Source organism: Eretmochelys imbricata, chromosome 5, assembly GCF_965152235.1.
Source record: "Eretmochelys imbricata isolate rEreImb1 chromosome 5, rEreImb1.hap1, whole genome shotgun sequence".
Taxonomy (NCBI): Eukaryota; Metazoa; Chordata; order Testudines; family Cheloniidae; genus Eretmochelys; species Eretmochelys imbricata.
In genome coordinates this window covers 133,142,611-133,158,182 of record NC_135576.1, presented here as the reverse complement: position 1 = coordinate 133,158,182, position 15,572 = coordinate 133,142,611, and the positions used below count along the sequence as shown (strand labels likewise).

Genomic DNA, 15,572 nt, shown 5'->3' with positions numbered 1-15,572 from the left:
TAACTGCTGTTAGTATTAGACAATTACTTTTACAAATTCAGGTTCACTCTGGGATGGAATAGATAAAAAGTTTACAGAATGTTGTAAATCAATAAAATATACAAATAAAAAGATGAGAGGTTTCCAAAAAGCATCTAGACAGTGACAGAAACCCTTAAACATATTGTTTTGTTTTCTATAGTTCAAGGGAATATGTATTTCAGCCCCCACATTATTTTGATCTGGGTGGTATAAATGCCTAAAGAGAAGGGTACATATAAGGTGATGTGATTATCAGGGTTTTGGTGCAATTTAGCACCCCAGGCAATCAGCCCAATTCTGCTCCCAGTGAATCAAAGGAACTTCTGGCATTATAGGAGGAGCTGAGACACCGATACCCAAAAAATGAACACTTGCCACAAATCTCCAATGCATTTAAATATCTGTGGTTGCCAAGGACAAGATTCCAGATCAGTCTTCAGTCATGAACTCAAAGTCCTTTCTAGATTCTCAGCAGAAACACAAGAGTAAAAAAGCCAGCCACAGTTTGCTGAAATCATATTTGCTCAAGGCAAAGTGCAAAATCAATTAACCGTCTGAGAGATCCTCAGATGTTGAAAGGGACAAATGCTACAGTAGTGCGGGCCATTAAAAGTACTTAAGATAGAACTATACACACACACACACACACACTTTTAAAAAGTCTTTATTCATTTTCATTGCCTTAAAAAAAACCAACCAAAAAAACCAAAAACAAAAACAAAAAAAACAAACAAAAAACCAAACCCATCAGTGCAACAATTTAGGATCTCCCTCCTCCTCCCCCATCAGTAAGCAGTAATTTAAAATCAGGAAATACTGAGTGCTGGAGGCGATGGGTTAGCATTTTGCTATTTTATTTCCTTCTGTCAAACTCTGAAAAAGTCCTCTGTATAAATTAAACAATGAAAAAAATGTTATTTTCAATTCTATGTCATCATTACAGTTAACAGAATTCATAATAATGCATCTAAAATGTGGTGTCCACAATATATCAGGTATACATTGGAGGGGAGTCGGGGGTGGGGGGGGAAAAGAGAAAAAAAAGAAATATATGACATTCTAGGCTTGTTAAAAGGATAATGGTCCCATATTTTTATTAACAGGTTAGCAAAACAAAATCCAATGGATTACAATATTTACATGTTATTTGAAAAATAAAGTAGTGATAAAAGCATGTCACAATCATTTATTTCATTTTTTTTTCTTTTTCGTTTTTGGTAACCATTACAAACACCCAATCCAGGTATGGAACTGTTTAAATACATTTGAAATGAGGCCAATTAAAAAAAACAAATACAGACACAAAATGTGTATTTATACTTGTCCCTCTGCTGTGTTTTCCACATGATGATCCCTCCCACCTCCAAAGAAACCCCTCAGAAGATGAATCCTTAAAAGCAAAAACACCATGCTTTTCAAGTAGCACTTATTCCACAAATGCAACATTTTTGCCATCAATTTTACGTGAAGCTCTGTGGGATGCCGTCTTCTCACTAGCTTCCTGTCTTTTCCCCTCCCTCCCAATACATCCCCCCAAAAACAAAAAAACAAAGAGACACATGCATTTCTAAAACTAGGTTTCAGTCAAGTATTTTCTACTTTTTGGAAAGAAACTCTTTTTTTGTTCACGGTCAGAACATACCATGGACCTGGATTCTGCACTCCTTATTCAGGCTAAACTCCCACAGACGTCAGTGGGCATTTCACCGAAGTGGGTGGGGGGAATTAAAGAGTGCAGGATCCTTCCCCGTGGGTGTAGATTCCTATTTATTCTATGCTGCTCCCCTCATGCTAAGGAGGAGGGAAAAATAGCAACTCCTGTCTTGACTCGAGTTAGATTCAAGCTCCATGTAGTATGTAACTATTTCACCTTCCCTTGCAAAAACACGTGTTATCAGAGACCCCCTCCCACCTCCCCACCGCACAAAAACAAAAAGAAAAAACCACACACCACATACAAAAAGGCAGCCAATCTTAACGAAAAGTTACTGGCGTGAGACTGATCAATGTTAATTTGACAAGCAACAGAATGGTTATGAGGACCTAAGTGGCTGGTCCGCAAGCTGCATAGCTGTGCCGTAAGTTTGGTTCTTTAGTTTAAATTTTTAAAAAAAGTTAAACTTCTTTGTTATTTCCATGTTTAAAAAAAAATTTGTTCACAAGAACAAGTCTCCTTTCCCCCTTCCCCCCCACTGAAAAAGAAATAATTTTACATGAGAAACTTAATTGTGCTGTATTTGTAACACCTCAGGCAGATAGAAAACAAACATGTGGCAAACAAAACCGCACAATCAGTCACATGAATCTATCAAACCCTAAAATTATAGTTGAATACTAACAAACAGCTTACCTGGAATAAAGGATGACAATTCACAAACAGTTATCTAGGAATTAAAGTCTCTCTCTCTTTTTTTTTTGTATTTTTTTTTTACTAAAATAATTAAAAAATCACAGTATTTTAAGAAATAAAACCCACACTGGGATTTTAAGCACAATTTGTTTTCCTTTCTTTAAAACTTCTTTTTTTCTTCCTCCATTCACCATCTCAGCCAGCAGTCTCTACATTTAACCACAACGACAACAGGTAGTACTGACAAATGCAGAGATTTCCCTTGGTTAATTTTGAGGTACTAAGAAACAGGTGACTGTTTTATGCAAAGCAGTTTTTTTTTTTTTTAATCCTTTCTTTTCTTTTCTAAAGCAGTTGCATTCAGTCTGGAAAAGTGTACTGTATTAAAACTAGAAAAACGCACTGAAATTTGTGCGTCAAAAAGTTGTCCCCCCTTCTTCCATGCTCACGACGCGTCCATTCTCAAACAATCCAAGTCTCCATTGCAAAGCACATTGTGTAATGTAGGAACCCGGGAAGTTGCTTCGTTAGTCCAAGATGAATGTAACTTCCCATTGTCAAAATCCAGAAGAAAAGATGCAGTGATGTAATGGAGCCACTTATTCCATCATTTAAATAACTTTAACATACACACACTCACACGGGTACCAGTGCTTTGAAAATAGATCATTCAGTCCTAAAAGCAGCTTTGTTTCCTCCTTCAGCCCACCCCCCCACCCCTTTCATCACTGTTCAAGTAGGTTAATTAAAATCACACCAAATGCTTATTCGTTTTTGGCCTCTGTGTTCTCTTGGAGAGATTTATCGGCAGCCACACCAAGGACTGCAGTTTCATTCTTGTGGGAAAAGTCCACCATTTCCTCACTGCTTTCCTTTTCTTCTGCTGATGGTACCTTAACACTCTCCTCTGCGTTCTCCTTCAGCTGTTCATCCTCCCTGGTCCCTCGCTTACTTTCATTCAGGGCCCTGAAATTTGAGCAACAGAAAGTGGAAAACTTTTCGATCAGACCCACAGAAAACAAAGCCCTCCTTTACTTATTGCAGCAGGGAAAAACAGCTCGCTTCTCCTCTAATGACATTCACAGAGAATACAACTGGTCAAACATCCAGCATCTAATATGATACATACGTTTGCAACAGGACAAGTGACACAATGAAACACTGATTTCTGCTCATTCAGAGTTTGATATTTGGTACTTATTCATTATGGGCTGTTGAACATAAGGGGCAGGAACAATCCCAAATTTGATGTTTGACCTTTTCATTAGAGGTCACTGAAAGGTCAACCCCCTTCCCCTTTTCCCGTGTACTCATCATTTGTATTAGAATTGGTCCCAAAGTCTGCTAGCCCTGGCTGGGATGATTTAATTGGGGATTGGTCCTACTTTTGAGCAGGGGGTTGGACTAGATGACCTCCTGAGGTCCCTTCCAACCCTGATATTCTATGATTCTATGATAGGTATGTGAGCGTGAAGACAGTCCTTCCCTGAAGAGTGAACAGTCTAAAAAGGCTAATGGCTTTTCAACCACTGAAGTGCCTAATGAGCTGCAGTCTTTAAACTCGGTACATTCGTCATTACAATGATAAAGCCCCGCTGCGCGAGGTGCTGTCAAACACAGTGTAAGCACTTTACGGCAGAGACTCTGACTATCTAAATAAACAAGACAAAGGATAAGAACACTGAAGTGTCTGTTATCCCCAAAAGCAGGGTTATCATACGTCTGGGTTTTCCCAGACACTACCTCTTTTTTGATCCTCCGCCTTCTGTCTGGGCAGATTTTTCAAATAACAGGCAATGTCCGGGATTTTTGCAGAGCAGTCATTGCAGCTCAGAAATAGCCCTAATTGGTCCATTTCCCTGCAGCCACAGCTGCTGGATCCCGCCCACCCCAGGCCCCCAGCCCTGGGGTGAGGGGGAGCGGGGGGGCCCCACAAGGAGGTGCTGACTGATGGCTGTCGCTGCATCCTGGGCTTGTGCCAGCCACCCTGTCAATATGACAGGGAGCAACACTGTCCCCCGCCTCCAGTGAGTACCCCTGCGGGCACTAGTACACACACTCCAGATACCCCTCGCGGTACACCACACCCTCAGTACCCCCCAAATACCCCCTCCAGCACTCCCAGCTGTCCTCCCCTCTTCAGCTCCCTCCCCCTCCAGCAGTGACCTCTTTTTGGGACCCTGAAATACGGTAACCCTACCCAAAAGGTTGTCAGCCTAGCAATATACAAAAACAACATTAACGTGTCTTCCAAGTGACAGTAATGTTGCAAGAACCCTCCATTTTGGATTGCGTAAGGAGCATTTAAGAGATTTCAGACAAAAATATTCTCAAAGGCAAGTGACTGTACCAAACACCACAGCTGACTGCACCATCCACGTGCAACAGTGTGGACGGCTATTAATGAGTGCACAATATAAAATCATTTGCTATTAACCTCAGAGTAGGACTTTTAGAGAGATGTCCTCTGCCTGAAGATTTCAAAACTTTAGTGCACATAATTTACCATAAGTTTAAGATCAGTGTTCTAAGACAAAGACTAGAAAGGGAAACCAAAAGAGTGGAGCCCATGCGGAAAGTGCACAATGATTTGTAGGCATCTTCAATGCTGGCTTATGAGCTCGAAAATGGCAACAGTAGTCTCCAGCTTCATTAGGTCAATGAAGTGATGTTCGGATCAGGATGACTTTTAGCACTGGATTCTGAGGTCTGGTTTAAGGCCAACCTGGTCCCATGATTCAAGTTTGGATTAGATAGCACTGTATTCCTGGAGCTGTTCACACAAGATTCTGGACCAAAATGGTGGAAGTTTCTGAAGATGAGCTGTACTTGTGAGACTTCTGCCATCTTGGGCCACATCTCGAAAAGAGGTTCCGTCCAGCCTGGAATCTGATCCAGGCCTGAAGTTGCAAGGGAACACACTAACATCTGGTGTCTGCATCCAGCCCCCCCAATAATGGGGGAATAGAGAGAGTTAGACTGAGGTTTTGGTTCTGATCCATTTTGAGTACCATAGCCACCTTGGAATTCTGGGTTCACTAGATTCATAAATGTTAAGCCCAGAAGGGACCATTATGATTGTCTAGTTTGACCTCCTTTATAACACAGACCAGAGAATTTCACACAATGACTCCTATGGTGACTTCCTCGAATTCTTTGTTCACCTCCCTGTGTTTGCCTTTACTAGGCTTGGGATGGGGAGAAACAAAAATCTACAGTTGCCCTCAGCTGTGATGAAAAGTAGTCTGTAAACAAACTTACATGCCATGTCTCAGTACGTGCCGTTCCCACTCAGAGCCCTCTGTAAATGACCTCCCACAAAACTCACATGGAAAACGCTTCTCAGGAGCGCCACTGTCAGAGAACATCATGGAATCTGAGAAAGAGTAAAAGAAATGTCATTCACAGATTCATCAATGTTATGGCCAGAAGGGGCAATTACGATAAGCTAGTGCGGCCTCCTCTGCTATCCTTCTGAAAGGGTGTGTGTGTGGAGAGGAATCCTTTTGAAAAAGATGGCTCAAACTCTCAACACACTTTGCAGTTCAAGATTCCTGCTCCCCATCTTCAAAACGTCTCTGCAAACCAATGTGATGAAGTTTGCCACCCACAGGCACATCCCCTTTCTCCTCATTTCAGTGGCTAGAGAACATGCATACCTCCCTCAGAGTTCAAAATCAATTTTATGAGGGAAGCTTAATGTGGAAACAGCTTGTAAGAAAGAAAATAAATACAAGTCTAAATACATTTTTCAGTCACAAAGCTCATTTTGGGCGACGTAGTCTCATTATAGTAGGCATCTGATCCCCAAATATGAGTCCCTCATGCCCATGTCTATAATATCTCATACGTAGAGCAGTACTGATACCATTCTCCAGTGATATTTAACTGGATCGGTGTTTCCTCCCATCCTGATCTTTTACACAAAATGTCACTGCCCTGATCTGCAGAAGTGCCAAGCACCTACAACTTCAACTGAAGTCAGGGGAGGCTGTGGACACTCAGCACGTCTAAAAACCAAGCCCTTCGTGAATGGAGCCAGCTTTAACAAAAGACAAAACCTTCACTCACAAATTAAGAAGATCGCCACACAAGCCATTAAAAATAATTGCATGGACTATCTCAGTTGATTCTTTTCACTGGAAATGAGACAGCACCATCTGTTCAGAGCATTAATTCCTTAGCAGGGATTATCTTGAGCAAGAAATCAACAGAATGCCTTTCTGACTCCTCCCCAACTACATAATGAAAGAAAAGGGATTTTGCTTCGTTCCGTTTTGATCTCTGCTTGCCTGGTTTCTTCACTTTCAAATGTAGTCCATTCAAGTTCAAGCTATGACTCAAAATTACCCACACACTCACTCCCACTCTCTGTATGCATGTTTTGTACAGATGTGTGTTGCTACGAGTTTGTAACCTTCATCAGTTGTTTAAATTGTCGGGGGAATGTTCCTTTCCACAGCTTTTATCCTTTCCCCTTGAAGGAGAACTGGCTTCAGATTTCACAGGATGCAGCCCTTCATTATATGGCTAAGATCCATGGGGCCAGATACTCAGCTGATGTGAATCAGCATGGAGTCAATGGCAGCAGGCCAGTTTACACCAGTTGAAGCTCTGGCCCCTACGCTTAGTCATACACACTTATGTGTGTCGTACAAACTTATAAGCATCACTAGAATACCTTATCTCTGCACCAGGACTAGTCTATCACCTACAGAGAGTAAGAAGTTTTGGGGGGCAAGAGCTGCTCTTATGTTCAAGAATACACCCTACAGTACAACAGCCAATGGGAAATTTATTCTGGGTCTGTGCAGAGGAGGTGCAGACAACAGACCCTATTTTGTTCAAATGCATGAGGGGGATTTAGACTTGTAATTCCCATTAACATTAATGAGTGTTAGCCTAGGAACTCCTCCACCCTTTCTGAACAGACCATGTTCTCCTCTCCCACTCCCCATGACTTCCCGGTCAGTTTGGTTTTAAGGTTTGTAAATGTGGATGGCTCCCTGAATTACAAATCAAGCTGAAAGCAGTAAGGTCATCTAAGATCTATCAAGCTGGGTATATGACATGGTTCCAAGGGGAAAAGGATATTTTGTACACGCTGAAGACATCTGACTGCCTTTGACTGTGTGTGTTATTTTGTGGCCATACATTGCTTGTTTGCTAATGTATGAATCATTTCACAATCTGAGTTCTAAGATCAAAGGATAGAAGTTCACAGGGAGAGACTGTGTGTCTAGAACACTGCTTCTAGCAAGGGGTGGCACGTAGCTGCTCTGTCTCAGAAGCATCCCAGGAAAGGAACATCATCCCTCCCTTCCCTTTTGTTGCTCCCAGGGGTCGTTAATTTTCTGCTGTCCTACACCAAGTTATTCCTTTCCCCCAGCCCCGCACACAACAGCTTATCTGTGCTGACATGTTGTACCCAGGCTCCATCCATTCCCTGCCACCCTTCACCCATCTTCTCCGGGGAGCAATATGTGGTTGCACAGCGTTGCTTACTCCTGCATTCCTGGATTCTGTGGTTCCAGTAGCCCACACAAGGATGTGACAGGGATTCTTACTTCCCTGTGCTGACTTATAGGCCAAGTCACGACCTAGCCCATGGTGAGAAATCCCAACTGTATTGAAGTCATTGACCTGAGTGGGGCTGTGGTGTATTAAAACTGGGTTAAAATTACAGTCACTCAACTTTTAGGGGATTTTCCTGGTCCGGTTTGCAGGATAGGGGGCTTTATAGGGAAGCATGAGATTTGGGCCTAACAGCAGTCAGTCTACAGACAGCCAGGCTACAGTAAGATGGGGAGACTTGTGCCTCTTTGTTTTAGGGAGCAGCCTGCTTTCTCTCTCTCTGTTTTTGGGTTCTTGTGTGTAACTGTTCTTAATTCTAAGAAATAAAAATAGTGTTATACTACAAACTTCCAGCAAGAGCACTTATGTTTTTTTTCTAACTTTTCTCTGTGCGTGTTTTGAACATAACAGGGAGCAGAATTTCATCCATGGTACTTACAGTTGAAAGAGGCCTGTTATGTAAAGTCCAGTCCCTGGCACAAGATGCAGAGTGAAATTTTCATGTCCTAATGACATAGAAGACTAAGTCTCATTGAAAGTCAATGGAACTTGGACTTTTAAAGTGCTTAATGTTATTTTGAAAATGGGACAAAGGCACTTTTGAAAATTTTACCCACAGTGTCTCTAACAGCGGATGTATGTACCATGTCAGATATTACATGGATACTATTGCAGCTGATACTAGCTAAAAGGGAGAGAAGAGAGATCATTTCCTAAAGAGTAATCAGCAGAGAATGGTAGGTAAATAAAATCCTCAAAAAAGTATGATTTTTCGACCCATTGTTTGATCAAACATGGATTATTTTTAACCACTCACAGATGGAGAGACCCAGCTGCAAGTGAAAATATATATACATAAAATGGTGAAATACTCTCCACATTATAACCACTGTCTTTGGAAAATGTAGATATTTCTACTGTCCCTGATTATTAAAACCCCAATCCGGATAGTTCTAATCTTGTATTTGCATAATAAAAAGCATCCAGAGATGTAAGTATCCTGAACACAAGTTAAAATAAAATGTTTACTGTGTTGGTCTACATAAGAAGGTAATAGGTCTGCTGCAGCTGCAAGTCAGGGGATCTGGTCCTCTCGCTAAAGCGGTCAGTACAGGCTGATGCTTTCAGCACTGCAGCTCCTAGGCTCGAAACCCACTGTTGATCTGACAGGACTAATTACATTGACACTAACTTACACTTTTACCTGGGATGCTGCACCTTTACAGATGCCATATTTTTGAGTATTTGTGAAAAAGACATCCCTTCTGCTGATCTTTTAATTTCTCTTGTGCCACCATCAAAGATCTCATGGAAAAAAGATTCGATAAGAGCTATGTAGTTTCTTAACCAACACTCCTCCCGCTCATTCAGGACCATCCCTAGGAGAGTGCGGGGTCCAGGCCTGAAGTGACATCACTTCTGGGACCGACCGCGCCGGGGGCAGGTAGGGGAGGCTGGGGAGGCGGTGCCTCCCCAAACAGCCAGCCTGGCCCTGCTCACACTCCGCCCCCCGAGGGCCTCGCTTCAATATCGCCGCTGGGCTCCAGGGGGCTGGGCTATGCTGCCTGCCTTCCCGGGGCTGGGGCGGCTTCAGTGGTGGCTCTCCCTCCCGGCGCGCTCTCCCTCGGGTGGAAGGGGCAGAGCTGGGGGTAGCCTCCCCCGGCCAGCGGTTCACCCACCGCCCATGCGGGGCCAGCTAATTGCACCAGCCCACGGGGCCCCCCCAAAAGCATGGGGCCCAGAGCGGTCACCCTGATTCGCCGTCCCCTATGGACGGTTCTGCCCTCATTAAAAAAAAGCTCTGGGTGAGTTATCACTGAGCACAAAAGCTGTTAAAAAGCAATGTCCTAACTATGGACTGTACCATGATACTAAAATAGCTAACATGCTGAGATTTCACTGGAAGGAAAGACATAACCTAAACCCACATTCTGTTCTATACGTTGTCTGTGAGACAACAGCAATAAGTTTAAAAAACTTCAAGGAGATGGGTATTTTCCCTTCTGAAATCGTTTTTGAATGCAATTTTGAATTCTTTTTAAGTTCACAAAAAAAATTTACAGCATTCCTTTAGTTGGATGTAGAGAGAAATTGGTAACCTGCCAGTCAGCAGCATGATAGAATGTGGGAACTGGATGGCATAGGGAACTGGTAATGAGATTCATCTTTGAGAGTCACTAGTTCAAAATGAACCCTGGTTAGCGTTGGCTGCCATATTATGTCTGGTTGATAGAAGTACGCAATATAGGGTGGGTTCTGAGACTACACAGAGTACTTCAGTTCTTGGGGCTATTGGTCTAGCAAATTACATAGAAATTACATTGGTCTAGCAAATTACACTAAATCGACTTAGAAATATTAAAGGAAAAAGCCCAGTATTATGAATAGAAGATTTCTCTTTCATATTCCCTCCCAACTAATGTTGGTTAAATTACCAGGATCAGCAGCTGCAGAAAAGAAGAATGCCATTCTCCTTCTGATGAGCGCTTTATGAGCAGAGTGTGCTACTGAGTAAAATAGAGTAGGACTGCACAGAAGAGCTGGCCAGAAAATGGAAAATCTCTTTCCAAGAAAAATTTCATATTTTTGAAAAAAATAATTGTCCCGAACCAGGATGAAACATCAAAACAGTGAGAATTTTCAGAGGAAGGGTTGAGAACAATTCCATCTTGGGAGAACTGATATGGAACTTTCTGACTGCCTGCCAAGAAGGCTCTTGCAAATTTCATTTGTGGAACTGATGAGAGCCGTCTAACTTGCCTGCCTGAGAGGCAGAGAGCCGGGACATTTGACTTCTCCTCCAGCTCTGGGAGCTAGAGCAGCAGAGAGTTGAGGTACTCAGCCACTCCAGCCCAGAGCTGGGGCAGAGAGAGAAGAGGCTGAGGGTGTTCAGCCTTGGCACCTCTTTTGGGAAAGGTTTTGTCAATTTCACTGGAAGAAAATGTGAAAAATGTCAGTTTTAGGTTGCCTAGCTCTTGTAACTTGAAATTGACAGATGATTCAGGCCCTGATTCAGCCACTCACTTCACCAAGTTCTCAGCTTGAAGCAAGTGAATTGTCTGACTGCAACCAATGGGAGTACTCACATCCGAAAAGTTAGGCGCATCCTTAAGTATGTTGCTGAACTGGGGTCTTAATAGGTAATGTGCTTCCAAGATGGAGCACATTGTTATTCTTGCTTCACAGCTGCCAGCCAGTCTGAACCTAAAAAGGGGAGTCACGCATAGAGGAGGGGGAGGACAAAAAGCTAACGAAGAGCAAGACAAGAGAACGATGATGGTCCAAAAATAAATTTCTCCACTAACTTTGATATCACAAAGCATTAACATGGAACAGGAAGGTTACATATGGGTTACCGACATACAAATGGTACAGAACAATTTGCTGACATGTACAAAAGATCTCAGTTGCCTAGATGTGATCTGCTTTTTCTCTATATGCACCTTGTCTATTAGGCCTTTGCTGACATGTGTCTATGGTTCCTGAAAAACCTCTTGTTAAGTCAATGGCTCATCTTGTTCTACGGGGCTTTCAGAGACATTCCTATGCCCAGCCTGGGAGAAAAGGAAGCAATACTGACCTCTCTCTTCAGTCTTGGGGCTCATCTCCTCTTCCTTTTCTTCCTCATCACTGCTGGAGCTCTCGGTTTTCCCTTTCATTTGTTCCAGCTGATCCAAGTTAACCCGTCCAACCAGCTCAAAATTACGACTCACCTTAAAAGAAACAATATAAACATTAATTAATATTCATGTCTGTTTAAAAAAACCCAAACCTCTATTTGCAGAGTAATGACTGATGAGTAAAATTTGCCAGAGGCCATTTTACCAGCACTCTGTCAAGTTAATACCCATTCCCTTGAAACACAATTAGCCACTCCTCTAATTGTTTTGCTTAAGTTTTTTTATACAGCATTTCTCCATGCTTCACCTTGCAACCATCTTAGCTGAGGGATCTTCCTTGTTTTTCCCTTATGTGCAGGTTTTAAACCTAATAAATAATAATAATAATACAAGCACCACTATTAATCCCCAACCATTCTACAGTCTTCATCATTGCAGGGGATTACTAATCTTACGTGGTATAATATTAATATAGCACCACACTAATGCAACAGAATCCTTTATGAATGATTCATTCATTCACATGGGAGATGGGTCCTTTAACTATACATGTCTGCTATCCGAGTGACTCATTAGTAACAGATTAATTTTCATTACAAAGGGTTGCTAAGTGCTTCACAAACTGATTTACAAACTATAAAGGGAACACTTCACCCAGCAGTCAAATTCCGCTAACCCTCAGGTGAAATGCGCCAGCTATTTAACAGCTCACAGGAATAGTACCTAACAGCTTTAGGATGGGAAGTGAAGAACTCTGTATCCAACTGAAACTGTGGACAAAGATTTACGACAGAGGCGTAGAATACAATTACCCGAGATGAAATGCGACCAGGACACTGGGGTTAATACCTTTTATCTGAACAGCGCCCTGGGATTTTTAATGACCACTAGCGGTCACGACTTTGGATCCAGACTGATCTGAAACGACAGCACCTCCTGTAGCACCAGCATTATGCCAAGGCTCTGATCCAGTACTGACTTAGAGAGTGGGGTGAACCCAGTACAACATTTCCTGCAGCACCTTGGATGAAGTAACAGCTTGGCACGGCTGTTTTCTGGGAGGGGAATTGGAATGAATTTAAAGCGCAAGTCACTTTACATCTGAGAAACTTTTACAAAGTGACGTGTTTTCTCAGAGGGAAATGACAATAGCACCTACACCTAAGGAGCACTGCGAGATGCAAGTACTGCGCACAAAATAGTCTGAAATAACGAGTTTTTAGAGAGTGTGAGACAGCAGGAACAAAGTAACTACTGGGGTTATTTCGGCTATGACTAGAGACAAGGAGAATACACCTCTGGCAAGAGCCAGGACGGGGTAAAATCTTCCCATAATGAAGCACCCAATCAAAGGCCTGGGGCATAGTGAATCCTGGTCCAGCACCCAGGCTATGATCAGTGGGGGAAATGTGAGAGCTAAAAATTGTATATTGTGGAGGAGTAGAAAGATTCTAAAGCTGCAGTAAAGAGAAGGGGAGAGAAGCATGCCAATTATTAACAAGCTGACATAAGGAAAAACGCATTGCAGTTCACAGAGCTAGTTTTTAAAATGCAGTGGAATAACTTTTAGGGCAAAACAGATTCTGCTGACACTTTTGGCGCTCATTTTGTCAACAACATTTTTGGTTTGTTTAGCAAAAGTAGTGGGAGTAAATTTCCAGCATGGGGATTTAACTGCTTAGCTCCTGTTAACAAGAGTTAAGTGGTTATTTCCCTACAAAGTCTGACAAAAAATATGTATTCCTAAAATTCTGAGCTGAAGCAATGCAAAGCCTCAATCTTGGAGAGGATCATCCCTCACAAGAACATCTTGAGTTAGAATTAAAGGGCCTGATCCGAAGCCAACCGATATTACTGGACATATACTTAATGACTTCAATGGGTTTGGGTCACACCCATATAAAAATTAATATTGCTAAAGCACCCTTAACTTAGCATGATGTACACGTGATGTATTTTGTATGTATCTTTTCCTTAAGTGTAAACTAAAATGTATCACACGGTTATTAAAATATGCATTACACGCCATGTTGTTGACGTTATTTATTTCTAGAGCAATCTCAACTTTGAAATCTCCCACCTTTTATGGGACTGGATCACACTGCCTTAATCATTGCTTCATAACTATTAAAATAAGGTACATTCTCTACATAAACATTCAGGTATCTGAATGGCTCAGGAGGGGTACCCAAAATTCAGGAAAAAGCCCTACAAACAAACAAGATTTTGGAAAATAGGAATTTCACAAAAAAATTATTCCATCCTGGGGGTCATTTCCAAATCTTGAATCACTTACCTTTGCTAAAAGTCAAGTCAACTTACCACTTGCAATGTGTACATAGTCCCAGAGAAAATCCTGCTAAGAACTTACTTTATGCTCATCTCGAAGATGAGTGTCCAGCTCCTCCGTGTGTTTGGTCTCATAGTAGCAGAGTTGGCATTTGTAAGGTTTCAGTTCATTGTGCTTCTCTATGTGCTGCTGTAAGCTCTCATCACTGGAGCAGGTGAAGGTACACTTATCACAGCGGAAAACTACTCCCTGCAAGTATTTGGACAGTTTGGATCGGCAGACTTCAATGGGAACAACTCGCTCTTCTGTTGGGATAAATGTGTTGAGAAGAGCATTTTCATTTTAAAAACGTCAGCACTGTATCCACAGCCTTCCCTCTCTTTTCCCCCGAGAAACAAGATTTGCTCTGTTTGTATACAATCCATTTACCAGCAAGTAGTTTGCAACGTTTTCTTGAGAGTGGGATAAGATGGGGGAGGGGAGGGGGGCGCTAAACTGGACTGACACAAAGAAATGCAACTACATTCCCTCCACAAAGGTAGGGTCAATTCTCTTCAAGGCAGTGAATGCAGAGGTCACCCTGAAAACTATCACTAATTAGGTGGGAGAAAGGGAAGGAAGAGAGGAAAGGGGTGTGGCCAGGAGTCAGGGCCGCAGAGTCTGGGAGTTGGTGGGTAGGACACAGTTGACAGGATGGTGGGTCTTTCTGATGATGGCTGAGCTGAGCATACCAAGGGAAGAGCCTTTAAATATTACTGTGGTACCCTAGTCACAGACCAGGACTCCACTGCACTAGATGTTGTGCAGATTAGCTTTTAAATATTGTGACTGTAAGACTAGAGATTAACGTCCATTTCATTTCTCACCCAGGTGCTTAATTCTACCAATTCAGTTTTTCATGCCAACCTGCCCAATGTGTTAATATACATTTCAGGTTTTAGTTTAAATATATAGTGAAAAATTATTCTACTGAATTTTAATATTACTCACACACAGACAGGTGTATATATTGTATATAACACACACACACACACACGTAACAACGTAACCGATAAGAAGTTTTCCATGTTTCCACTGAGCTAGAATCCTACAATTTGGTACCTTCATCCACTATGGGCCACTGAGTATTGTGTGCACACAAGGGAAATCCCCCATTCAATATAGGGTCACCAAAAGGTCATCATTACTTAACTGCCCTTTTGAACTAGGGCACAGGAATTTAAGACTGTTATTCCTTAAGCACTGCAGGTTAAGAGGCAGTTCAATGTTTGTAACATAGTGAATCACTAACAACTTATTTTAAAGAAGTAGGCCCAATTCTCAGCCAATGTAAACTGGTGTAGCTCCATAAATTTCAACGGAGCTCTGCCACACAAGAGGTGGATCCAGATCAATGTATCAGTTTCTTTGGTAAAGTGGAAACATGGGGTCTCTTGCCTCCCATTTGGAGAAATTAAAGTAATCCTGGTTTCTAGTAATTTAGTGTACATGTAGAATTCCTAGACAACCCCCCGCCCCACACACACACATATAGGAGTGATATGCATATAATAAATGCATTTATCATGCCTCTCTGCCCATCACGTACCCTCTCTGCCCATTAATCTATTTTTCAAATATTTAAATATTCCAACCCCCTCAGCTCCTTCAAGCATCTGTTTATTAAACAAAAACAAAACAAAAAAATCAACTTGATTTTGAAGTATTTCCTTCTCCT

General features: G+C 42.0%; 1 protein-coding gene across 7 annotated transcripts in view; it reads right to left on the bottom strand.

Annotated features, from left to right (window-relative positions):
• Nucleotides 1-3,096: 3,096 nt before the first annotated feature.
• Nucleotides 3,097-15,572, bottom strand: part of ZNF462 (zinc finger protein 462) — a 101,824-nt gene continuing 89,348 nt past the window's right edge. For all 7 annotated transcript variants that reach the window (XM_077817941.1, XM_077817943.1, XM_077817942.1 and 4 more), the window contains 4 exons: nt 13,937-14,160; nt 11,526-11,658; nt 5,633-5,747; nt 3,097-3,337 (listed from right to left, as the gene is read on the bottom strand). In XM_077817941.1, coding sequence (XP_077674067.1) covers nt 3,136-3,337; nt 5,633-5,747; nt 11,526-11,658; nt 13,937-14,160 — 674 coding nt within the window. In that variant the 3' untranslated portion in view covers nt 3,097-3,135. The remainder of the gene's footprint in view (nt 3,338-5,632; nt 5,748-11,525; nt 11,659-13,936; nt 14,161-15,572) is intronic.